The 26,503-nt window shown below is 48.3% G+C and overlaps 1 protein-coding gene across 1 annotated transcript in view; it reads right to left on the bottom strand.

Annotated features, from left to right (window-relative positions):
* Positions 1–26,503, bottom strand: part of myripb (myosin VIIA and Rab interacting protein b) — a 62,321-nt gene that overhangs the window by 29,330 nt on the left and 6,488 nt on the right. Inside the window, 1 exon segment of the mRNA XM_067252075.1 lies at positions 4,477–4,698. Coding sequence (XP_067108176.1) covers positions 4,477–4,698 — 222 coding nt within the window.

Raw genomic sequence — 26,503 nt, 5'->3', positions numbered from 1 at the left:
GTCTTTGTGAAAATGGAGACGCGCTGTTCAAGAGGAAGCATTCCAGACCGGAGACATCCTGACATTCAGCGAGCAGTCAGCACACAGAGACACACCCCGAGTCTGACACTGCTGGCTCTCCTTCTCCTTCTCTGAAAATACCGCCAAGCTGAAGATGGAGGATAAAGATATCTCCTTCTTTCTTCATCTTTCCTCTTCTTCCTCCTCTCCACTTCTTTTCCTTGAGTTATTTCACGGTTTCACGGCCATCCACAACAGTTAATACGAGTCCTTACCTGCTGACAAAACTCCATCTGCTAATGATACACCATAGCAGTGTAACCAAGTATTATTAAAAAAAAATGACTTTGTAAATAAAATACAAAAATACGGTACCTCCATGTTAGTGTTAGCTGACGTTGTCATACTCATAATTCTAGTCAGAATATGAGTCTGATACCGCTCCGTTGGGCTGTGAGTATGGGGCGTGTTTCAATCGAACCCGAAAAAAATGCCTCTTCGCTCAATTGGATAGACCTACAACCAATTAGAGCAACGTAGCATGTTGTTCGTTGAAAACGAATTTAACCCAAGCGCTCTTTGGTGACGCGGTTGATCACATTACTGTTGATCATCTGTCCATCATCGTATAAAGCCCGCCCTGACAATTTGATTGGTCCGAACAGCTCTTGTTCGGACATAGTTTTTCCCCAACCGAGCGACCCCAGACCCAACTTCCCGACCAAATTTGTTTGTGGGCGGGGCTAAGTTCGGCTGGCACCCAGGCTATGTTAGTGTGTCTATGTGCACACAATCTCCGTTCCCAAAACACCCGAGTGCTGGAGACACAGCGCCGTGACGTATGTCACCAGCGCTTAACGTCACCCTTGGGTCATCCCTATAAATAGTCCCATTCATAAAAACTCCTCATCATTGTCTAAGGGCACAATCTCCAACAGCGGTTTACATCCCAACAGGGGGAGGTGACAATTGGTGACAGGGGCTGATTGGTGCTATTTAAAAAGTGGGCATGTCTAAGAAAGCATCCCAGGATATTCCCAGGGGGGTGGGGGACTGGACCGGTCGGGGGCGGAGGGTTTGGGTTACGTTTGTTCATTCCCCAAACCAATCAGTGTCTCCAGCTAGCTGGCCCATAGGAGGAGCAGGTGATGGGCTCCAGGCCGAGACCGTACAGGCCCCCTCCCCTGACGCCCATCAGCTTGAAATAGAGCTCTGACTGGCCAGAGGTGGACCCCTTTATGGTCAACACTGCCACAGGAGTTTGGTTCGGTTTGATTTTGTAACTGCGGCGTGTCCTTTTTGCTGTGTGAGGTGCGTGTGTGTGTGTGGGGGGGGGGTGGGGGGTATTGCTAGGGTATAAAACATAAATCAGAGTGGTCAAAATTTGAAATGTGGTGCAAATGTAACTGTGGAGAACAGGGACTTTCATTTCCCAGATGGAAGTGGCGAGCAGGGCAACTTGAGAGGAAGATGAAAAGAGGATTTCATATTAATTCAGCCGAGTGTGTGCTGGTCCAAGCCAGCTGGGAGGCAGGGTGGCTCAGCATCATCTCTGTCCCCACACTCGCTTCCCACTGACACTCTCCCTGAGAAACCTAGTAAAAGTCTAGGTATGTGTGTGTGTGCGTGTGTGCGTGTGTTTTTGAGCGTGTGTGTGTGTTTTTGTGTGTGTATATGTACCCGATCTGGAAACAGTTTCAATAGCAGACGAGAAGCCCTGTAGATGTCATGAACAACTTACTTACTATTTCTCTACCTGAACTGTCTGTGTGTGTTTGTGTGTGTGTGTGTGTGTGTGTGTGTGTGTGTGTGCGTGTGTGGACACACACACAGACTCACTCCAGAGGCCTAAGTGACTAATACAACCAGACCTTTCCCGGTCACGCTCAACATGCCTGTTTACCCAGGACTGGTAGGGACAGTTTGTGTCTGTGGTGAGTGTGTGTATACGTGTGTGTGTGTGTTGATGCGGCTATGTGCCTGTGGTGTGTGTGTGTGTGGGTCTATGTGGCAGTAGTGAGCGTGTCTATGTGTCTGAGGTGTGTGTGTGTTCTCAGTCTAGCAGGTAGGTGGTGTGACATTCCTGCCATAGCAGAGTAAACACACAGGGGAACAAGCCAGTATCGTCACCATCTCCTCTCTGCACACATAACCCTCATCTTGTCCTCCACCTGGCCTACCTAGTCCTAGAACAGATCCTCTGCTCTACACGGACCCGGCACTACCTAGAACCACTGGGCTGGACCAATCAGTCGTGTAGTGCCCCCTCTCTGTGTGACTGTGTAACCGTAGGCAACAGTCTTATTACCATATGGCGTTAGTCAGAATGAATTAGCAGTAAACTCAAAATGATTCATTGTCATTACATGTTCATGACTTATATGGTGTGTAGTATGTGGTGCTTAAATGTGTGTGTGTGTGTGTGTGTGTGTGCATGTGCTTTTGAGTGTGTTTGTGTGTGCGCAAGTCTGAGTGTACACAGACATGTGTGTGTGCCAGCATGTGTGTGCAAGCTAGCATGGGTGTGTGTGTGTGTGTGTGTGTGAGTGTGTGGTCGCCGGTGGTGATGTCACTCAGTAGCATTCGGAATTAATGTGGGCGTACGTAAATGCACAGCCTGTACGCGTTAACCAGACCATGTGGCCCTTCCAACTGTACCATCCAAACACACACCTCTGACACAACCACACACAAACACCCACAAAGATCAAAGGAACGGAATTAGAGATCTGGGGGGTATTCCAGAAAACAGGTTATGCGACATAACCAGGTAGATTTACTCTCCAGCTGACACACAATGTTGCAGCAACTTACTGGCAATGTTGCTACAATTCTGCTCCACAACAGAATTCTCAGCATTCAGGAAATTGTTAGACGGACCACCGTCTATGTAATCTTTGACAGCTCTTTCAACACGTTGATGAAAGGTGCTGTGTTTAATGAGCCTGGTGGTTGCTAATATCTGGACAGGCTTTCTACCTGTCTTAATGAGAACATGACATCGCTGGAGATGGACTAGCTGGCGCAGCGTTAGCGGGCTAGCACTCCCCTGCCTTGGGGTAGTGTCAGAGATGAGAGAGGGAGAGCGCAGAAAGATAGAAAGGGTGGGAAGGAGTGAGGGGGGTGGTTGGAAGGAGAGAGGGGATAGAGGGTGAGAGATTCTTTAACCAGATCGATAGATCTCTAGCTTCTCCTCCACCCCCACCCCCCCCCTCCTCTAGTGAAGCGAGAGTTTAGGCTGAGGGTCTAACTCAATACCATGCAGCAGAATCAATCACAGTCAGACAGACAGGAAAAAAGACAGAGTAAGAACTGAAAAGGAGAGAACGTGAGAGAGACAGCGAGAGACTTGGGTAGAGCGGTTACGTCGTGCCTTTTCTACACATTGTCATGCTCCCTAATCTTCAAAATCAACACCTCCAAACTGTCTTACGCACACACAGATATGCACGCACACACAAGTCTGCATTTCTCTGCATTGAGGTTTTTTCTCTCTCTTTACACACACACACACACACACACACTGACAGTTGAGGCACAGACGGTGTGGTGAGAGGGAGCGTGGCGCTGTGTCGCGGCCGCGGCCGCAGGTGGTTCAGACGTGACCAGCTCCCAGACACCACAGGCGTTTCCTCAGATACACCCACGAGTCCCTCACACACACACACGCACACACACCTACCGCTACACTCATGGACTGTACAGTACATACGGGAATGTGCAGAGACACACCGTGACCATCACGCCACCCAGATCACACGGTACGAATGGAGCTCCAGGTCTGACAGTTAAATAACTCCTAAACCAGCTAACTCACTAAAGCCCCACTCAACTCATACACAACATGGTTCAATACAACCTTGTTAGAAATTCTACAATCACACAGCACGGCATACTATTTTCACTGTTTCAGACTCGGCACCTGTGTGTTTATGTGTGTGTGTGCGTGCGTGCGAGTCCGTGCGGTTTGATGTTTAATGGTAGACACACACACTCGCAGCAGCTGCAAATATGAAACACCTTTCCCTTCTCCTCCTCTCCTCCTCCCCTCATACCCTAAAACAACCTGTCAACCCTCGCAGCACTCTACAGGCATCCCATTTTCTCTCTCGCTCTCTCTCTTCAGCGGAGTCCTCTCTTTCCTCCCTCTCCCTCTCCCTCTCCCTCTCCCTCTCTCTCTCCCTCTCTCTCTCGTCTCTAAATACCTGTAACTCACTCTCAGCAGTCCTGGCAGGAGTAGCGGCAGTTACAGCCCCATCCTCCCTTTCCTTCATTCCTGTCTCAGTCTCTTACCACCCTCGTCTAACCCCATTCCTCTCTTTCATCATCTCTCTTTATGCCCCCTCCACCCCCCCTCCTCCATCCACACTCCTCTCTCCCTCTCCTCCCGTCCCCACCTCTCCCTGTCCCTGGTCCCTCTCTCCAGGGGACGGCGTCTGGCGTGCGTCTGGGAGCGAGCCGGGGGTGGGCACTCACCGGGTCTTCTGGCAGGCGGAGCAGAGCCAGGCGCGCTCCCTCTTGCTGTAGGTGCGGCAGGTCTTGCAGATGTTGAAGCAGCAGTCGAGGCAGGGCCGCTTGGGGTTGAGCAGGAAGGTGAAGGGGGCGCAGCAGCGGATGCAGCAGTGCTCGTTGAAGCGGTGCTGCCTGGCGAGGATGGAGCATCTGCTGCCTTCCTCCGCCAGCTCCTGTTTCATCTCGCTGACGGAGAGAGTGGGAGCGGGAGAGAGGGAGAGAGCGAGGGAGGGAAGGGGGAGCGGGAGCGGGAGGGGGAGGGGGAGAGAGAGAGAGAGTGTGAGCGAGTGCATCTGATAGAGATGGAATGTAAAAAAAAAAGAACGGCGAGGCGGAATCATTGGAGATGCTATAACAAATGAAAAATTAAAAGGGGATAATAAAACAGGAGGGGGGAGGTTGGGGTGGGGCAGAGAGAAAAACGCTCTCTCCTATTCTCTCACGCCAGTCCTCTGAATTAACACGACGGACGACATTTCAATCTGGGAGCATGTCACTCCTTGTTTCTCGACATCAATCAAACCCAAAGAAAGCCTGACTCCACTACGTGTGTCTGTGCACATTAATTTGTGAAACAACACAATAATGACAATGATCTTGATGCTGGCGATGATAATGATGGTCATGGTGGTGATGATGATGATGATTAAACAGTAAGATTAAAGAGATACAACTAAAGGTCAGACAGTAGATGTATACAAGTCTGCAAACCACACAGGAAGTCTCTGGATTAATCCATACATTTCCTTTTTTTTTATGTATGGTTATACTGTCAGACTATACTTTACTGTAAAAAAAAAAACTTATTTAGAATTACAGCCTTGAAAATAATGTGTCAATTGTCTAAGATATACTGACTGTTCTATCTGATTTCCTCAGTGTGAACAGTGGAGACGGAGATGGACAAACTCTAAAGGTGCAGATGCAGGTTAGAAAATACTGGAAGGGTTCGGGCTCATAGTCACTGAGTAAATTATTCAAGCCCCGCTATCAACAAGGATTTACAGTGCTAGTGCTAGCTCTAACACGACTTTCAATGATCTCCGACACAAACACACACCCATAAACTCACGCTCAAATACCCACCATGTGCACACACACAAACATAGCAACACACATGCGCGCACACAAACACACACACACCTTACAACAATCATTCACCCGCGAAGCAGCATCACCAAGAATCTATCGTGAAAAATACCGGGTTAGTACTACAGGAGTAAAGGGGAATTGTGTGGAGCAGTGAGTATGTGGAGCACCCAGCCCAGTGGTGGGGCCTCCTCTGGTATTTATACTCATCTCCCTTACTCATCAGCTCCTGCCGCTCTGATTGCTTTTCACATGCATCATTAGCTTTAGTATATTCATCAGATGAACAATCCCCCCCATACATATTCAGTCCAGTTTATATACAGTGTGACAAATGCACACACCCAAATGCCCTTTTTACTCACGGAAACAATCGTTTTCACACGAACGCACATACAAACACAGATTAACTACCTTCAAACCAGGGAGACCTTTTGCCAACTCATCCAGCACAGAAAAAACAGGGCGGACATTTTGACTAGAGTACAGTAGAGAGAATGGCATGTTGTGGTGAGGCTAAGAAAGTCGTTAAGTTGCGTGTCCGAGACAGATATGGCCTTAATGAGCTGAGATGAGCCGTCCAGCTGGCTTATAGCTACAGTGTGTGTGATAGGTCATTGGAGTAAATGAGATGGGCTAAAACACACACACACACACACACACACCCAAGGACAGACAGAGCGCCGGTCACGCCCGCTGCTCTGGCAGATTAACTTCCCTCTCCCTTAACTAGGCATAATAAACGTCCCTCCGGTGTCACAGCAGCGCGGGGTTCCAGGATGACATCACACGGAGATAGCAGCACGGAGCAGGGTACAGTTGCTACCGCCGTCGCACTGCCTCACGCACGTACACACCCACGCACGCCCCACCCCCACCCCCACACACACCCACGCACAGGTGTACACAGATACACGCGGGCACACACAAACAATAGCACAAACATAAACACACCCATGCATGCTCGTACAGGGCTCCACAGGGCTCCACTGCCGATCAGTGTCCTTGCCCCACCTTCACCTCTGTCTTGGGGTCACAGCACCCCTCGGGGAATGTCCCCAATACACCACCACAGATCTAATATTCCAGCAACGAACGAAGAACCTGCATATGTGTATGTGTGTGCAAATGTGCATGTTTGTATGTGTGTGTAGGTGTGCGTGTTTGTGTGTGCGTGTCTGTTTTTGTGTGTGTGTATTTATATATGAATAAATGAATTAAACATGGTAAAGGTGAGAAAGTCTTAGCGGGGGTCTGTGTGTCGTTTAAATGGGCCCTGAGTTATTTCATTAGCTTGCCCTTTACTATTTAGTCAATAATTCATCCCCCTCTCATTCTGTATTCATGGAACTGTTTACTACTGCCTGCTGGACTCTGGGACTGTGTAGGGTCCACAGCATTTAACAGGACTGTAGAGCCTCACATGCATGGCAGTGTTAACTTTATGAGGTATCCTATCTTGTCCTGTTACGAGTTCCTGTTATAAGATAGAGAGCATCACCACTCAGATGAGTTTGACAAGTCGTTTGCTTCTTCTACTGAATATTAACACGACTGTATTCAGGCAGAACTCAAATATGTTCTCCTGAAACTTGAGACTTTAAAGAAAGACAGAAAGAAATACAGGAGGAACTTCTGTGTGTGTTTGTGAAGTGTGTGTGACGGATGGATAGCACTGTGTTGTGTTGACTGAGGAGTACAGTAGGCTACTGTACGAGTGTGATGGAAAAAAAAGACAGAGTCAGAGAGATGGTGAGAGAGATGAAGAGATATCGAGAGATATCGAGAGATATCGAGAGATATCGAGAGAGAGAGAGAGAGAGAGAGAGAGAGAGAGAGAGAGAGAGAAACTAATGAAGGAAAACAAACTAGAAAGCAAGAGACCCCAGACCGGCTAGTTGAATTTCTATCTGAGCCTTCCTTTGCCAAGAAAAGGCAAATAACCTATCATTAGACTATCAGTTTTAAAGAGCTGAATTAGCATTATTCTCTTCTGTATTCACCATGGTGTCACAATACAGTCATCCATTTCCATAATCAATACTGTTTTAATCTCCCTCATGGAAGGCACACTTTCAAACTTCCAGCAACTTTCTGGCCTTGTGACCTGGTCCAGAGCCGGCTGTAATGGTTCTGCTAGATGTTGGTCAAGATATGAGCAAAGTTTAGGCAGCTGATCCGAAGTCAGATGTCATGTTCAGACATTACTAGGCTGTCAGAGCAGACTTGACAATGCCTTAACTCTTCTCTGCAGTGCAATAGCAGATCAACAAATAACAGCCATGAATTGAGTGTGAGGCTTATCGGTGTGAGGTTATCAGGCCTGTCTCCAGGCCGCTGATTGAGGTGAAGGGTAGACTGTCTGGCTGAGGGAAGGGTTGAAGTTGTGTGGCAGACTCCTTCCTGGGGACCTAATGGGCTAACTCGCTAGGCTAATGTGTGCTGTGAGTCACACTACAGTCCAGGAAGTCATTCAGCCAACTTCCAGTAAGAATATTTAGCCTGTGAGGTCATTTCCTCCAAATCCTGGTTATATGCCACGGATGTTTCCTTTATGAGAGAGTGTTAGCCATCTTCCAGACTCTTGGATGAGTCCTGAAAATCCAGGCTTGGATTGATGCCATCTTTCCTTTAGCCTCCTTCCCTCATCATCTTTTCATCGTCTATCACTCCATACTTCTCCGTCTTTACCCCTCTCTCTTTCTTTGTCCACCTCATTCTCTCCCTCTTACTTTCCGCTCTCTCCATTGCTCTCTCGATCTTCCTCCCCTATCCCCCACCCTCCCTTCTCTCTTCCTCCATCTCTCCCTTCTCTCTTCCTCTATCTCTCCCAGCCAGAGCAGGTGGCGTTGCCTCGGGGTTGACCCGGAGATGAACCAAAGAAGTTTGAAGCAGAAGTGTCAGATCTCGTCTTCCCCAGGATCTCCTCATTCAGCTGCACCATCACCTCTCTCTCTCTCTCTCTCCCTCCCTCTCCCTCTCTCTCCTGGTGCAAAAATAATGAACTCTGTGGATATTCTGATCTGTCACAAGCGTGTGTGAGTGTAGTGAGCAAATTCTCCGGGGTGTGTGTGGGAGCGGGGGTACGAGCAGAGAGAAGAGAGAAAATGAGGACAGAAGAGACCGGGGGACATAAGGGGCGGTTTTTAGGGAGGAAAAAGAAGAAAGAAGGTTGCTATACTCACTTCTAGGAAGTTCTTCCACAGCTCTACTGAATCTTGAGAGCAGGGCACCATACTGGGTTGCCCCACATCTGCATACGCACTAGTGTATACGCTACAGGAAGAGTGATATATCCCAGCTAGTTCCACCACAGACAAACAAGGCTACTACAGTACAGACAAATAAAAAGCAAGATCCGCCTAAGGTCATTACACAGTCTAAGTATTATTTATACTGCTAGAAAATTAAACTACACACAGCGATGTTGTCACAGTGTGCATCCAGGAGCTTCATTATGCATGTGTTCTGCATTTTTTATTCAGGATTTATCCAAAACATCAGTACTCACAGAAATGATTAAAGGGCGTCTGAATGAACTTGTCGTGTAAAACTAACTAGAGTTATCAAAATGCCACTGGCTTCAGGCAGCATGAGATTCAACACACACTCACAACTGACTGTGAGTGTGTGTGTGTGTGTGTGTGTGTGTGTGTGTGTGTGTGTGTGTGTGTGTGTGTGTGTGTGTCATCATCCTCATGTGTATGATGCCACTACTGCTGCCGCCCACCATAGTGATTGATGAGGTGTCATCTCTCCTTGGTTGTGCCTTACCCCACTCTCACTCCACCACACACATAAACACACACACACACACACACACACACACACACTCACAACAATGCAGTACACTCCTCTCAAACACACTCCATATAGATCCATCCTCAATACAATATAGGTCCTTTGAGAAGGGACAAAGGCTAGTATGACCTATGGAGAAGTGACTGGCTAACAGCATGAGGAGATGAATGGATGGCAGCGCAGTGTACGTCAATGACAGACTTGTCACCTGTTTTTTGTTGCCTCATCAAATTGAGTTATAGAGGCACTTGATTGGATGAAGAGTTGAGTGCCCTGCGTCTCATTGGCCGGAACTGGGGCTGACAGTGAGGTCACAATGCTAACTCAACATAATGCTGAGCCGACAAGGAGCATTGCTATTTGGTCCTATTTGAAACATGCTCAAAATCATGCAGAACGGTTAAAGAGAAGCAGGGAACGAGTCAAAAGCACGATAACAAAGTGGTACTTATTAAAAGAGTACAGTTTCCTTGCGTACCTTCTGATTCATATTTATTCTGAAGGTTGAAAATAATGTACTTTGTGAAATGTGAAAAGAGTGATTGCTGGAGTAGAATGATATGATAAGTCTATATTCTCTCATAACTCTATAGTCCTCATCCTCCTATCTAGCCCAGAGCACACCTTACTTTTCCTCTTTATTCCTCTCCTTTCCCCTCTATGTCTTTTTCTGTCACTGTCCAATCCCCTCTTCCTCCTTCTCCCCCACCCTACCCCTTCATCTCTCACATTCCACTGCAACAATTCGCCCAAGGTGACCACTGCAAGGGCAAGACCATGTGATTATATCTCTTGGTTGGGTATGTGTATGCATATGTGAGTGTGTGTGAGTGTGAGTGTGTGTGTGTGTGTGGGTGTGTTTGTGTGGGAGACTGTGTTACTAAGTATGTGCTGGAGCTTTTATGTGCGTGTTAACCTCAGCAGGCCTTTTTTCAGCGGTGAAAACACCTTTGGGAATGGAATCATAATGTGTGAATGACAGCATGCCACTCTTTAGTACACACACACACACATACACCAGTAGGGACATGTCTCTCAATAGTTAATGCCTTATGGATAACATGAGGCAGAGAAAGTGTGTGTGTGTGTGTGTGTGTGTGTGTGTGTGTGTGTGTGTGTGTGAGTGAGTGAGTGAGTGAGTGAGTGAGTGAGTGAGAGAATCAAAGAGATGACTGAGATAATAGTGTTTGTGAGGGCCTCTGTTGGATTGTGTGTCAGTGAGGCTCGCCGCTCACCGGAGATATTAGAAGACGACCATGTGTCTCACACGCACACACACATCTGCGCACACACACTCATCCACACAGGCACGTACTCACAGGTACATGAGAGAAAGAGCGAGATGGATGAATGGCTAAACAGTGAGGCTATATGAACTGACCAGAACGTTCTAAATCCTAGTCATGTCACACCTTTCCACAGGCCCTCACTAAGCGCCACATCTGACGGGCTAAACAAGACACAGAAGCTCATGTTTATACCATCGATCTGGCTCCTGCTCTGCATGATCAGAAAACCGATACCTACGCCCGTCCTCCATGAGGCACATGAGACATGATGCCTGACTGCATGTTTACACTACATCACCCAGAAGTCACCCTGGGTCAGGCCTGTGGACGTTGGCTCCCTTCCACACCCAGTCCTCCTCCGCCGCACAGCTGTTGGCTATTAGCATTATGAAACTGCTCACATCAAAGCCTATTGCTTCGCTATTGCGAATGGACATTCGTCTCAGTCTGAAATCAATACCTCCCCGTCAAAAAAAATCCAATGCCATATTTTCACCCCTCCTCGGCCGGATCAGGGAGTGGATGTGTGTGTGTGTGTGTGTGTGTGTGGGGGGGGGGGTGAATGCACCTAGCTGGGGAATGAGGCTTGTCCAGAGACCAGCCATCCATCACTGGTGAGCAAATGAGCGTCTTAAAAGCCATGCTCTCCCAGGCCTGTCTGTCGGTTGGCAGAAGGATTGAAGCTGGCCCCTAATTGATTATTTGAGGGAAATTTGTGTGTGTGTGTGTATGTGCTAGTCCAACCAACATGAGCCTATGGTTGTGTATGTATGCATGTTTGTGCATGGCTGTTTGTGTGTGTGCCTAGTCTAACCCTGAGTCTTCTGAGTGTGTGCTAGTGCCTGTCCAATATTTCAGCCATAAGAGTCCCCCGCAGAGAGAACGGTCTCTTATCAGTAGAGCGCACAAACTCACAGACCAGCAGACAAGCTGAAAGACAGACACTCTCTCTAATACCTACATGCTGCACACACTACCCTGGGTACTTTGGCTATGCCAGTCAGTATCTCTCTGTGTCTCTCTGTACCCGGCCAGCCAATCCCAGTCTACTCTTCCTCTCTAATTGGGATCAGGACAGCATGCCCAGGAAGTGAACCCAGGTTTCTCATTAGTCAACGCCAATCCCTGTGTTCCTAATTGAAATGGCATCTCCCTAAAATAACTACTCCCGCCCCCATCTCGCCCCTCTGCCCAGCCCCAGCCCCTTATGTGTTCCTCTCTCTCATTCTCCTCCATTATCTGTCCTCTCTCATCCCATTTTGTCCTCCTCTCCCTCATTGATGCAGTACAGTATTCATCACAGGGGAATATGTTGAAGGATGTTCCTCCTAGCTCGGTGTCTTTGTTGCCTCTGAAATAGCCACTGTTTTCCCAGTGGCAGTCCCAGACCCACATGTGTATGCTCTCAGCCAATTACAGCACACCTTCAAAAACATACCAAACACTTGTTCATACCACTGTACATGGCCCAATTGCAGTAAACAACGACAAAAGAGATTCTTTTGAAATGCGGAGCAAAGCTCCCTGTTTCCCTCTGGTCAGCTGGGTGTGCTGATGCAGGCATGACAGGCATAACTGTGTGTATGGTCTGTATTAATCACACAGTCAGAGTAGCAGTACCAGCATATTGAGTGTGAGGCCGAGCCTATTGGAGCCGGCATCATTATTCCTCAGTGTCAGCCCAACAACAGATTGACTCCTTCGCACGCTGCCCACAATGCATTTCTCAGCACTGTTGTCCCGGGCCATCGAGGAGGCCATTGGGTAATCGCCCGAATGTCTCCGTTCCCCCCCGCCCCACCCCCCTTCCTCCTTTCCCTCTCACTTGACTTCTGGTAGTGGGTGGGAGGGGGGGGGACACTTAAGCTGAATTGCTGGCATATTTGTTTTTCTTTTCTTTCCAGTGAAAAGAGATGATTCAGCAAAGTGGGAACAATCACAGCCTTCCACCGAGTTTGCGCTGTGTGAACCGCATGAGTAATCCTTCTGAGCCAAGAGGTGATGCGGGGAGAAGAAGGGAGAGAGGGAGAGAGGGGGGGAGACAGTTGGAGGGAGAGATGAAGGAGGGGATGGATGTGTGGAGAGATGAACAAAAATGGATGGATGAAAGGTTAAAAGTGGGATGGGATGATGTAAGGAGAGATGGCGGAATGAAAACAGATTGATTTAATTGAATGGATGAAGCGATGGATACCGTGGAAAGAGATTTGGCAAGATGAAAGAAAGGGAGGAGGGATGGATGGAGAGATGGAGGGGAGTCAGGGTTAAAAGCATGAGACTCTGCTGGACTTAGACTTTGATCCTGAGTGCGTGTAAGATAATTAAACCATGACCTCTATAGGCGGCATTCCAGCGCTCAGGGCTGCTCACTGGTTGGTCAGCTTCAGTAGCCAATTGATGTAGATCCCACACTGCAGCTCAATGTCGAGAGGAAGATTGTCAGAATTATATTTTTCGCCTGTGGTCTGGAGCATGAGCTACAAGATGATGAAATCCAGTCCCCTAGATGATATCTCTCATCAACATGAAATCGATCATCTTTCAGCTTGCAAAGAGAAAGGCATTAAGCCAAGTAGTCCTACAAAATTTGAAAAAGATAAATAAATTGCCTCTAAATTACCTCAGACCCATGCTGTGTTTCGTAATAAACACTCAAGAAGGATTTTTGCCCCCCTTGGTTCTGCGAGAGGGCAGCCATTTTGATTAGAAAGTGTTATCAGGGATGCACACATTTAACTTGGATTACTTCCCAAGGAGGAAGTTCATTATTGCAGTGTTAGATACTAGCCAGACAGAGCTCTGAGAGGAGTGGTGCAGGCTCTGGACTCTGGAGAGAGGAGAAAAGACTTCAGCCACAGTGGGGAAGGGAGAGTAGAGATGGGACAGGCTCAACACCAGGCTTCGGGACTGTTCTGATTCTCTAAAATGTCTGTCTGTCCATCCTTCCATCCTTAAATCCTTTATTCTTGTGTGTGTCAGGAATGAGGGATCAGGCACAACCAAGGAGAGATGACACCTCATCAATCACTCTGGTGGGCGGAAGCACTGCTGACACACACATGATGATAATGACACATAAACACATAAAACACACACATAAAGCACATATACGCCCATTCATTCACAGAACTACAGACATATGGCACAATGACAATGGCAAGTGGCCTCGCAGCAAGAAGGTCCTGGTTTCAATCCCCGACCTGGGGAGTCTCTCCGGTAGAGTCTCTCCTGGGGAGTCTATTCGGTGGAGTCTCTCCGGTGGAGTCTCTCCGGTAGAGTCTCTCCGGTGGAGTCTCTCCGGTGGAGTCTCTCCGGTAGAGTCTCTCCGGTAGAGTCTCTCCGGTGGAGTCTCTCCGGTGGAGTCTCTCCTGGGGAGTCTATTCGGTGGAGTCTCTCCGGTGGAGTCTCTCCGGTAGAGTCTCTCCGGTGGAGTCTCTCCGGTGGAGTCTCTCCGGTAGAGTCTCTCCGGTAGAGTCTCTCCGGTGGAGTCTCTCCGGTGGAGTCTCTCCGGTAGAGTCTCTCCGGTGGAGTCTCTCTTGGGGAGTCTCTCCGGTGAAGTCTCTCCGGTGGAGTCTCTCCGGTGGAGTCTCTCCTGGGGAGTCTCTCCTGGGGAGTCTCTCCGGTGGAGTCTCTCCGGTGGAGTCTCTCTTGGGGAGTCTCTCCGGTGAAGTCTCTCCAGTGGAGGTCTCTTGCATGTGTGCACCGCTCCCTGCAAGCGTGTGTTTATGCGTGCCACAATTTGAGATCAATGAAGGATTGTTGTTGTTCGCTGAAGGAACGCTGACACAATGACACACAGGTTCAAATTCACAGATCTAAAATAAGAGCCTCAGCCTTCGCATGTGTCACTCTGAGTGGAGAACACACTAACATCTGATCCAGACAGCCAATCTCCCAAACTGCACACTGAGGGATTCCAGGCTGTTTACCTCACAATTACAAACTGTCAACCATCACACAAGACAACTCTCTACACAGACAGCCATGATGGCAAACATTTATCTTCCAATCTGAAAAAAAAACGTTTTCCTTTTTTCATAGCGATGGAGAAGTTAGGAGCCAGATATTCCTGCACTAGTTTATTTTGAATGCGATAAAGCAGCAGAATGCAATTGAAAAATTCAGCAAACTAAAGAAAAGAAAATGATGGTGTAGTTTTGGCAGGAACTAAAAGAGCCGGAATTAGGACAAGAAACATCCCACAATGGAATCCCTTTGTCACTTCAAACCCTTTCTGCAAACTCTGTTTCATTGAGTAAAAACATAATAACCTTCAGTGACAAAATGAGTGTAGCTGCAGTAGATTCCTGCAAGGAGATTATGGAAAAAACTGCTTTTCACAAAACAGTCACAAATCAAAGAGCAGGGCTATTTATCCAACTGAGATGAAAAAGATCCAAAGAGAAGAAACACTTGTGTTTAGTGTCACAATTTAATAGTTCCCTGGGGAAAAAATATAGTTTCACAGCAACAGCGAGGAGTCCCTCTCTCCTCTAATAGTACTCTCTCTCTCGCATTCTTACCCAAGGAGAGACACACTGTCCTACCACTGTCTAACGGGAGGACAAGCTGTGTATTGCTGCAAACACAGGTGTGTGAGTGTGTACCTACCGCCTCAGTGTCAGTGTGTGTCCAGGCCAGAGAGTACACTCAACAACAACCCAGCTGGTGAGGCAGGTTGAGGCTGTATATTGTAGCCAAGCCCCCATACTGTATCTGTCCAGTTCCCCTTCAAAGACTATAACTCTCTCAAAGGCTGCGGAGTTGCTTCTACAGTAATGATAGCAGGGGGATCAGTCACGCTCCCTACCCAGGCATGCCAACCCAAACACATATCATGAGGAGAAGTAGAAACACGTATATTAAAGTTGTCAATAAGTATGTGAAGATACAAAATGTGTATCCCTTAAGTACACTTCCAATTGGTTAAATATAATGAAAATATACTGTCATTTCATAAAAGTACATTCAATTTAAGGATTCTCTTCTTCCAGCAGGGGTGGAAGCTCAGCCCAGGGAGCTGGGCAGGCGGGACAGGCGGGGCAGGCGGGACAGGCGGGACAGGCGGGACAGGCGGGACAGGCGGGGCAGGCGGGGCAGGCGGGGCAGGCGGGGCAGGCGGGACAGGCAGGGCAGGCGGGGCAGGCGGGACAGGCGGGACAGGCGGGACAGGCGGGGCAGGCGGGGCAGGCGGGGCAGGCGGGACAGGCAGGGCAGGCGGGGCAGGCGGGACAGGCAGGGCAGGCGGGGCAGGCGGGGCAGGCGGGGCAGGCGGGACAGGCGGGACAGGCGGGGCAGGCGGGGCAGGCGGGACAGGCGGGGCAGGCGGGGCAGGCGGGGCAGGCGGGGCAGGCGGGACAGGCAGAGGAGGCTCTGGAGGGGTGAGGTAGGGTCACCACTTAACAAGGACGCTCTCTGACAGGGATCTGGCCGACAGCCCTCCTGACAGACGGATGGAGAGAATAGACAGAAAGATGGTGAGACTAGATTATCAGGCAGGATTCTGCAGAAAAGGGGAAGTGACAAAGAAAGAAGGAGAGAAAGAGAGAATGAAAGAGAGGGAGAAAGACCCATTGGAAGTGGGGGAGAGAGAGCTATGACCATACAGGACAGAGAGAGGAAGAGAGAGAGACTGTTTTGACAGAAAGCCGGGGAGGAGGTGGAGCAATGTGTGGATGAGTCATAACTATCGGTGGAGTGATTACTTCCAGTCACTGGGGCTTTTGCACATAGAGCAATGAGACGTCTACCACCACCTCCTCATGCAGCACAGCACTGAATCCAACATCACATCACATCACACACACGCAGGCACACATAATATGCACTTTTCCGTTAGCTTTGGCTCTCACATTATCTGTAGTACAACACCTTCACTATTTGGATAACTCCTGCATTCCCTACATCTCCCAGTCTGTGTGCTCCGTGGGCGGGCGTAGGTCTCCCATCACAGGAGATCTACTGGGTTTCCTTCTCAGGGCGAAGCTGCGCTCCCTCATCTGGCTGGGCCAGCATGTTGAAGAGCAGCACGGCCAGGGAACCCGTCCCTGTCTCAGCGCCAGCCCCTGTTTGAACACAGGTCTCTCCCCCGCACCACGGCCCACTTCCGTTCAGAAGCTGCCGTGGATAAGATCGACAATTTGACACGACACCAGGAACGACACACAGGGCTCCGCATGCATCCGTCTTACCGCTATGAGAAACGTCCAATCTCGACAGTGGCCGGCTCTCCACCAATCACACTGAGCGTACGGCTCCCCTGATGGATCACTCCAGTCATGTCCCTCCCCCCGCCCCTCCTCCCCCCCTACATGGGCAAATGCTCATAAGAACGATAATAAATGGCTTGCAAATCACGTGCGGCGTGTCGTTAATTTGCAATATGAAGGCAATAAGGGAGAACAGGGGAGGGGGGCACCTCTCAGAGCAGCGGAGAGCGTACGTACTCATGCGCACCTGTACGTGTCACACATGCTGATTGGCTCTAATCCCAAATCACAACCCAGACAATCGTACCTCATTAACAAGTCACGTGAAGCGCCATTGGCCGTTGCCATGGCAACTCCTGCTGATTGGCGGGACACGTTCCGGAGGTCGGAGACCGGGGGGTGAGTAATTAATGTGTCCACTTTTAAAACACTGTGATGGTGCCACGGTAATGACTGAATAATATCGATAGACGATCCACAGCTCTGGCCTTACACGCATGCTTACACTCACACACACACACATTATACCGGTTTGATCCAGTCATGTCTGTACAGGCTACAGCAAGGCTTTAAACAGCTAACCTCTTCAGTCTAATTGAAAGGAAACACAAAACATTTACATCCTACAGTAAACAAAACACAATGTCGTTTCAGTTTGTATAAAATCCCAACACCACAATTTGTACACAGTAGTATTGTATTTTCATGATGATGAGTTGAAGCGAGAACCTTCTAGAACCATATAGAAATTGCCTACAAAGAGGAAAATCCTAGTTAAAGCAAGAATCCTCTAGAAGGTTGTCCCAATGTAAAGAGCTCCTGGGAGCTGAGACCAGGAGGCTTCTGCACAGTGTGTTGGGAGTTGGAGTGAAGATGAGTCTCATCTGCTGCAGTAACAACCTTCAGCTTCAGGCACACACCAGCTTAGTGCCATCATGCTACAGACCACTATAAAAGCGTTTTTCATGTATACTATATGAAGGTCATTATTACATGATGACTGCTGTTCACACATCCTATTGTTCAAATGTGATCAGAAGGCTTCTATCTCCAGAACAGCAGAATGCCAACATTACAGTTCCTAAGAGCCCGAGCAACATCAGACCACAATTAGAACTGCATCAGAAGGAGGGGAAACAGCTCTATGAATACTGAATGTAATATTCATCAATGGGACTTTTAATCGAGAATTTATCACCAAAAAAAGCTAATTTGAATGTATTTGAGTCTTGCTTTAGTCAAGCACACAGACACGGAGCTGGGGGAAATGAAGGCTGAGAACATGTCAGGAGTAATTATTTATAAACACTTCACAAGGAGCATGATGCTGTTTTTAATATAGGATCTGATCAGCCGCTCATAGTAGCATCCTGCTGCAGCCAGGAGGAACCCATGAAAGGACAGGACATGACTATAAAACATGATTAAACTGGCACCAAACCATCTGTCATAGTAAAAGTCATAATTTATCATCATAATCTCAAATTCGAGAAAAATCTATGAAATTGTAATGAAATGTACATAATTCCTTTGACAAGTAAAAATCTAATCATGGTGGTGGAAGTGTAAGCAATGAGCAGATTGGTGTGCGTGTGCGTGTGCGTGTGCGTGTGCGCGCGTGCGTGCGTGCGTGTATAATGTTGTGTTCTGAGGATAGCAGAGCAACATTCCTGTAGTGCCCTTGCAGCCGTGTCATCACGCCCCTGTTAACAGCAGTACCAGTGAACAACTCCACACACTCACACACACGCACAGGCACACACTCACACAGTGAGCTTGATCCACAATCAGTGCATAACTGGTAGCATAACAATACAAGCTCATTAATCTATCTCTTCATTACATTATCTAACCAGAAACACATGCATACTCACACATACATACACACAAACACGCTTCTCTGTCTGCATCTGTGTGTGCTGGTCCAAAGTGCACTGGCTTCAACTGACTCATTCAAGTATGAAACGCTTACAGGGCAAGCTCTCAGCTGCAAAAGACAATCAATCACCTCAATCACCTCTAACTGGTGTTGGTACCAAACGCTGTACAGCACAGCCGCACAGCATTTACAGTTGAACAAGGTGCCGCATTTCTGTATGGTTCAGTAAAGGCTGGATCTCAGCAATAGAAAACTAGTCTGAAATGACTGTGGGCCTCAGGGACTCTGGGTCAGGCTGATGATTGACTGAAATACTTCATATTGCTACTGTCGGCCATATACACTTATGGCTTATGATGGGAGCATTGGTAGAGAGAACTATAATTTCCTCCATTTTCCAACCTGTGTGTTCCTTGCTTTTCAATCAGAAGGGCACACATGAAACACACACACACACACACAGAGCACACATGAAACCCACACACACACACACAGATGCTGGACCTGAGGAAAAACAAGCGGAGCTGGTTCATGAAGGAGGACGTGAGACATAGCGCGCCACTAGCAACGCGTCATTTGATGCGCAGGGCACTCCCTCCTAATAGGGCGGGGTATAAGGGGTTCCCGGCATATGCATCGCTAGTGCGACATAGACTTCAGTCTTCCTGCTGCCTCCGCCTCCCCGGCCTCCACCCTTTGGTTCTGTTTTCTGTTTCCTGTTTCAGGGGGAATGCGTTGCTGCTCTCTGCTCGGAGGTCGAGACGGTGTCTCGTTGGATGCGGCAGGGAGCCGATGCGAGCAGAACCACAATGCCAAATCAAACGTACAATCGTGTTTTGTATAGTGGGAAATAAAGTATTCGTAAAGTCATACTGAGTCCTCCTGCCTGAACCTTGTTTGGGAACTGCAACATGTCAGTTGCACTGTATCTGTCTGAGTGTGAGGGTGTGTGTGAGTGTGTGTGTCTGAATGAGGTGTGTGTTCAAGCACTGGTGTGTGTGAACTCTCACAAGGCTGATGCACTGAGAGTTAGGAGAGCTGATTAGTTTCCACCGGGAGAGCCTCAGCCAGGTCCCTTAAGCTGGGAGAAACCTCAATTATATTCCCGAAAACCTCACACACACACATGCACTCGGGGGAGGAAGCATTACATTGTGACTCATTAACTTTTCAGGAGGATGTCTTTGTCAAATAGCCAGACATTGCATTTTGAGAAGCTTCATTGATGTTTGATGAGGAGGAGTTGCATTATAAATAACAGGCAAGAGACAGTGAATAAGAATCATCCCAACAAATATTCACTCCATGGTCTTCAAAAATGTAAATTGTTTACTGTCCATGTAGTAGTCTTTGATCGCAAATGTAATCATAATTCCTTAAAAACAGGAGTATACTAAGAGGCTGGGAAAGGGTAACAATGAACAAAAATAATCTTTTTCTGTTTAAATCTTTCTCCTGCAATGCCACCCCATGCCAGAAGAGGGCACTAGATTCAGTGTGACATACTGAATGTTCTGCAGTGCACATTCACAGTTACAGTTACATGTTTGGGCCACTAATAACAAATTACTCCAATAGGAAGCAACAGTATTTTTAACTATAAAGACAACAAACCTTGCAAACCTGGAATGTCATTCCCCAACATCTTGGATGATGAAGAGATCAAATTTGTTAGCAGTCCAGAAACTGTAAATATAAATTCAGCCATTCAGACAGAAAACCAAACAGAAGTACCATACAGGCTATCCTGAGCCACTGACAAGGATGAGTTGCGGCTGGAGGAGACAGCCCTGACCTAACAGTAACATGGACAACAGTGCTCCCTATAGGCTCTACATAGTAGCTCTACACACTAGGTCAACCTGCAAACCTGGCAACCCACCCAGTAGAAATAAATGACTGACTAGGATTATATTGGTCAAGTTTGGTGAAAGGAAACTATTATATGGAAACCCACTAATTGCCTTAGATCATAGCTATAGATAAAGTCAATTCCAAGATACCTAACAATCTCTGAACTTTAAGTATAGTGTGTTGCATTTCAACGGGGCAGACCCCTCAAATTTGGCAACCCACTAATCCATTCCATAGCAATTTTGCAATCCCTCAGAACTACTGTCCACAGTCGCCACTAGCAACCATCTGAGGAGTGGTGAACTCATTAACATTGCTCCCACAACCTAGCAACCCCTCCTAATGCAGCACACATATCATGATAGTCAAGGCCCATCCATCTCGCTTGCGGTTAGAGGAAGTCATCCAGGTCACCTGACTCTACTTAGTCTCAGCCCACTTCAACATAGTCACCATGTGTCCCCAGTGACAACTATCAGTAGCCTAGCCTTCTGGTCAACACTAACATCAGATGAATGGGTTTCCAATGGCAAACTGCCAACTTCAAACCGCTGTGGGTTCTGTAGTGATATGAACCGTTGAAAAGGGGCTCAGAGATCCTGTAGCTAGCTATCATTAGCAGTCTATCCCACACCCCAGGACTAAGGCAGAAACCGCCAGCAGGGAAGAAGGGAGGAGGGTGGAAGAGGAGGAGGAGGCAAGGAGAAAGTGAAGGAGAAAGCACAAGCCAAGCTTAGCAGAATATCTTCCGAGACCCTTTACGCCGAGTCATCATAAAAACTCAACTGCCCACTCAAACACTTTGACGCAGTGAATAGGTGGAGAGGAGTGCAGTTGCCCCATTCTAGTGTGGAACCCTTCCATGGCTGAGAGACCATCAGTGGCCTGAATTACAGGACGGGGCAGAGCCATCCGCCACAAAGTGCTGCTTATCTTGATATTTCGGCCGTGCTGCTCTTCAACATGCTGGCCCAGCCAGATGAGGGAGCGCAGCTTCGTCCTGAGAAGGAAACCCAGTAGATCTCCTGTGATGGCAGACCTATGCCCGCCCACGGAGCACACAGACTGGGAGATGTAGGGAATGCAGGAGTTATCCAAATAGTGAAGGTGTTGTACTACAGATAATGTGAGAGCCAAAGCTAACGGAAAAGTGCATATTATGTGTGCCCGCGTGTGTGTGTGTGATTCAACATCTCAACACTTCCACCCCAACTTCAGCTGCTGAGGCTGGGAAGAGAGAGGGAGATTGAGGGAGGGAGATTGAGAGAAGAGGGGGGAGATAAAGACAGAGAGGTAGTGAGAGAGAGAGAGAGAGAAAGACAGATGTACTGAGAGAGAGAGAGAGAGAGAGAGAGAGAGAGAGAGAGAGAGAGAGAGAGAGAGAGAGAGAGAGAGAGAGAGAGAGAGAGAGAGAGAGAGAGAGAGAGAGAGAGAGAGAGGATGCAGATGTGGATTGATCATGGTTGTTGATGAGAGTGACAGACACTTTGTTTTTGTGCTGAGAGTGAATTCTTCAATCCTGTCACATCATTTCCTTCCCTACACAACCTACATGCATGGACAGGTATGGAAACTCTTCATTACTCAAAACACATCCCACTCTTAGAGCTGACACATAAGCTAGGCAGTACTGGGCATTACCTTTAGTGAAACCGGAGGCATGCATATTGTATGCATTCTAAACATAACTGGAAAGGTAATGTACTGTAAAATCTGCATAGCACTTGCATGGCACTTCCTCTGCTGTGAACGCTCACTCACACACACACACACACACACACACACACACTCACACACACACTCACACGCTGCCTGGACATGGTAGGTGTGGGAGACATACCTGCAGCCTCGTCATGAACCCTCACACACACACACGCTTACACACTTGCATGCACACACACACAAACACACTCACAGAAGCTTACACACTTGCATGCACACACACACGCACATTCACACACTATCCAAAGCGACACGCAAATAGTGTATAGCACCGCAGAGATTCAAGGATCAGAAGGGCAAAGCCCTAACTGAATTTTTGCAAGAGTAATGAGATCTCAACTACAGTGCAACGTATACACACATACTGTACACAAGCATACCATACACAAACACACACATATACACACACTGCAGCAGCAGCTGTGAGAGCAGAGCGAAGCAGTGCTGATAAGGAGGCTCAGACAGCATCTGCAGCCCTTTCTGAAAACATGAGAAACACCCCTGCCTGCCTATCCTGTCTCTGGACTGACAGGACACACAGCAGCCCCTGCACTCCCCTGTCAGAGACAACCCTCACACCCAGAAGCAGCAGAGAAATGCAATCTCATCATTATAGAGAGGAACACCAGCCTCCCTCGTCAGGGTTTAGTTTACCCTTCGTCACAAGAGCAACAAAGTGAAAATCACATAGGTAAACTATTTTCCCTTTTACAGCTGCTCGGCATAAACGGATGCTAACCACTTTCGCTGAAGGAGGCTGTAATTGGAATTAAAAGGCCAGCTGTTTGTCACAAGTATTGCCAGAGAGCTGCATATGTAATCTCAGCATATGTTCCCATATCCACGACAGCATGGCTCTGACGCTAGTCACACACTGGCAGCGAGGCTCATCGAGGTCAGAGACCAGGGAGAAACACCCCCCTCGCCAACCCCCACACCCCCTCCGACCCCTCGCCCCATCCAGCCATTACTGCACGTTAGTAAAGCCTGAAGGAGGGGAATGTCACCCGCAACCGTCTGGTCCCTGTCACACACACACGCTGAACCTCACCCCAGGACACCGGGACAGTGGAGTTTATATAATACACACCACACCAGAGAGCAAGGCAGGGAGGGAGGAAGAGAGAGAGAGCGTGTGTGTGTGTGTTCATCTCAGCCGGTGGGTGTGTGTGGGGGTGGAACGAAGACTAGTCCTGGGGGAGGTATTGATCAGGTCCAGGACACTCCCCGTTGGGAAATATCAGCCCCCTCCACATCGTCCTTAAATAGACCCAGCAGAGGAGAAAATTAGAATCAATGGCCCTCCAAAAGGAAGCGTGAGAAGTCTTCGACATGAGCCAGCTCCCTGGGCCCGTGTTTGGGGCTTCTGGTTCTAACCACAGCGTTAGTATCACAGTCAAGGCTACAAATGACCTTTTTACCTTAGTCTCCAGCTTTCATCTGATCGATCCCGTGATTGGCTTTCCAGTTTTTGGCTCACATATACAAAATGGGAGAGGCAGAATTCGTAGAGGTGATAGGGAACTCCTCTGTCGACGGAGTTCCCGCAATTTTACTGGTTAATTGGAGTACAGTGCTGACGGGAAAGCACAGCACTAATTTAATCACCATTTTTGTATGCGTGTGTGTGGTGTGTGTGTGCAAATGCATGTGTAAGTGATCAGCAACAGAAAGCCTGCGCTGTTGCTCTGCTTCCTGGCATACAGTTCCTCCGTCCATAACTCTTGTGGAAAGAGATTCCCCCGGGTGTTGACGAGAACACCAGCCAGCATCCTCTTGACTGGAGTAGGGCTGGGCTCAAGAGCTTTCTCAGAAGCTGCAGTGGGTGACTAATTGATTGTCTAAAAACCAAGACATGCAAAGCCGAGCCATTCTGAATGAGGGAGATAGGGGACGTCGGAGACAGGGATGGAGGGATCTTGAGGAACCCCTGATTCGGCTGACTAGCGTAAGAAGCCTCACCTGCACACACACACACACACACCCCGCACCTCCCCACCTCCACTTCCTTAAAAAAGAAACTCTGAAAAGGCAGGCCAAATGTTATCTTGGCATCTGTGAGATATGTAGGGCATGTGGAGGAATAGGATGTTCCCTCAGCAAAATGAAAATAAAAATCACACACAGACTATAAATATATACATTAGCATCAAGCTATCCCTGGATCCCCTGACCAGGCTTGGTCTCAGAACATGCTTGATGTTCTCCCAAGTCCTCCCTCCTCCTCTTTGTCTCCCAGATGTACTCCTGCAGGGCATCTTAGCTGTAACACACACTCCACACACTCCTCTGAACAGCTCCCAATAAAAAGCTGACCCGCCACCGCACACCCTTTAGAGGCACATTTGACCAGGGATACCCCCTTCCCCCCATGAATCCATCTGGGCCCATGTTTGCTAAAGCTGGTGTTCAAGGCGAGTGCGGGGGTTATGAGCTGATGCCAGTGATGGGAAGGCTGAGTGATGTGTCTCTGGTCAGGGGAAGAAGAGGCGAAGGTTATGACTCAGACAGGAGGAGTCTGGCCGCAGTCTTCTGCATCACAACCCTGGGGTATCAATCTCATCTGTCCATACACCTCTCAGAGAGCCCGGCTAATGGTGCACAGGAGGAGAGACGGAGGGAGAGGGATGGGGAGAGAGATAAGGAGAGAGAGAGATGCAGAGGGAGCAGGAGAGGGAGAGAGAGAAAGACAGAAATAGGAGAGGATGAGAGAGAGAAAGAAAAGGTGAGGAGCAGAAAGACAAGGAGAAAAGAGGAGATGACGGCACCGACAGAGTAAAAAATAAATGTGTAGAAAAGGACATTACATACAATATAATGACTCACAGTAGCTTTTCCGTATTAGCTCTCCTGGCGTTAATGTGCTTGACATTTTGAGGGGGGGGGGAACCCACATCTTGGGCAGCATGTACCTTGTTAAAAGATCAAAAATAAAACTCTTTTTTTTTTTTTTCAAGTCTGTTCCAGTTGTCTTGATAGCTACAGAGCCTGTTCTGGAGAGAAACTGACATCGAGGTTTATTCGTCTGGCCTTGAGATAAGGCTAAGCAGAGCTTTGCTGCCCTTCACTTCAGCTCTGCTGAGCGTGGCTAAACCGTCGGAAGTGATTGGCTTTCCAAAGTCACCTGGTGGAGGGGAGACCAGCTGGCAGAGTCAGCTCTTTCCAAAATGCAAGTTGTGTCACCTAACACACACATCATGAAAACACACACACACACACACAGGCAGGTAAAGTTACAATTGGAGAAGGATATCTGTCCAATCAACTGAAAACACCTCAGCATCAAGCTGGTTTCCGAGAATGCTTACCTACCTGGCCTGGGTGTCCATTACATCTGGCTATCGCTCCTGTCCACAGACATGAGCCACAGAAAAGCTGTTTTCAGTGGTGACATTTGACTCTCTGTCCTCTAGGGGAATCAATGAGCCCTGGCGTCTGAGGCTGAGAACAGTCTCTGCTGACGCCTGACATCATGGGAATGTACCATCCACCAGCAGAGAAGAGCAGCCAGATCACACACACTCTGACCACAGCACACACCAGCCTGACCACACACCAGCCTGACCACACACCAGCCTGACCACACACCAGCCTGACCACACACCAGCCTGACCACACACCAGACTGACCACACACCAGCCTGACCACACACCAGCCTGACCACACACCAGACTGACCACACACCAGCCTGCCCACACCAGCCTGACCACACACCAGCCTGCCCACACCAGCCTGACCACACACCAGCCTGACCACACACCAGCCTGACCACACACCAGACTGACCACAGCGGTGTGCTCGGTGTTGACAGAGGCAGCTGTTGTGTTTCAGATGAAAGTCCTTGTCTGATTAGCTGAGCGTGCACACGCATGCATAATCACTGTGGTGGAGGTTAACTGTCGGTCTGCTAATTAAACTCTGACGGTATTAAACATATTAAACATCGACTCGTCTGGGTCATATTAGAGCCTAATTAGAAATCAGGAGGCTCGTGCAGCAACGCCGATCACCCTAACGACCATTAACGCCTGTGAGCAAATTAAAACACAACCGCTGATAATCAAAAGTCACTCTCTTTATGAGGAAACAGACACTTTGCTAAATCCCTGTTAGACTGTTGCTGTGTTGTTTTTCTGCTAGCCAAGGTA

Source organism: Osmerus mordax, chromosome 15 (assembly GCF_038355195.1).
Source record: "Osmerus mordax isolate fOsmMor3 chromosome 15, fOsmMor3.pri, whole genome shotgun sequence".
In the NCBI taxonomy this organism is placed as follows: Eukaryota; Metazoa; Chordata; class Actinopteri; order Osmeriformes; family Osmeridae; genus Osmerus; species Osmerus mordax.
This window is presented reverse-complemented; position numbering and strand designations above follow the sequence as displayed.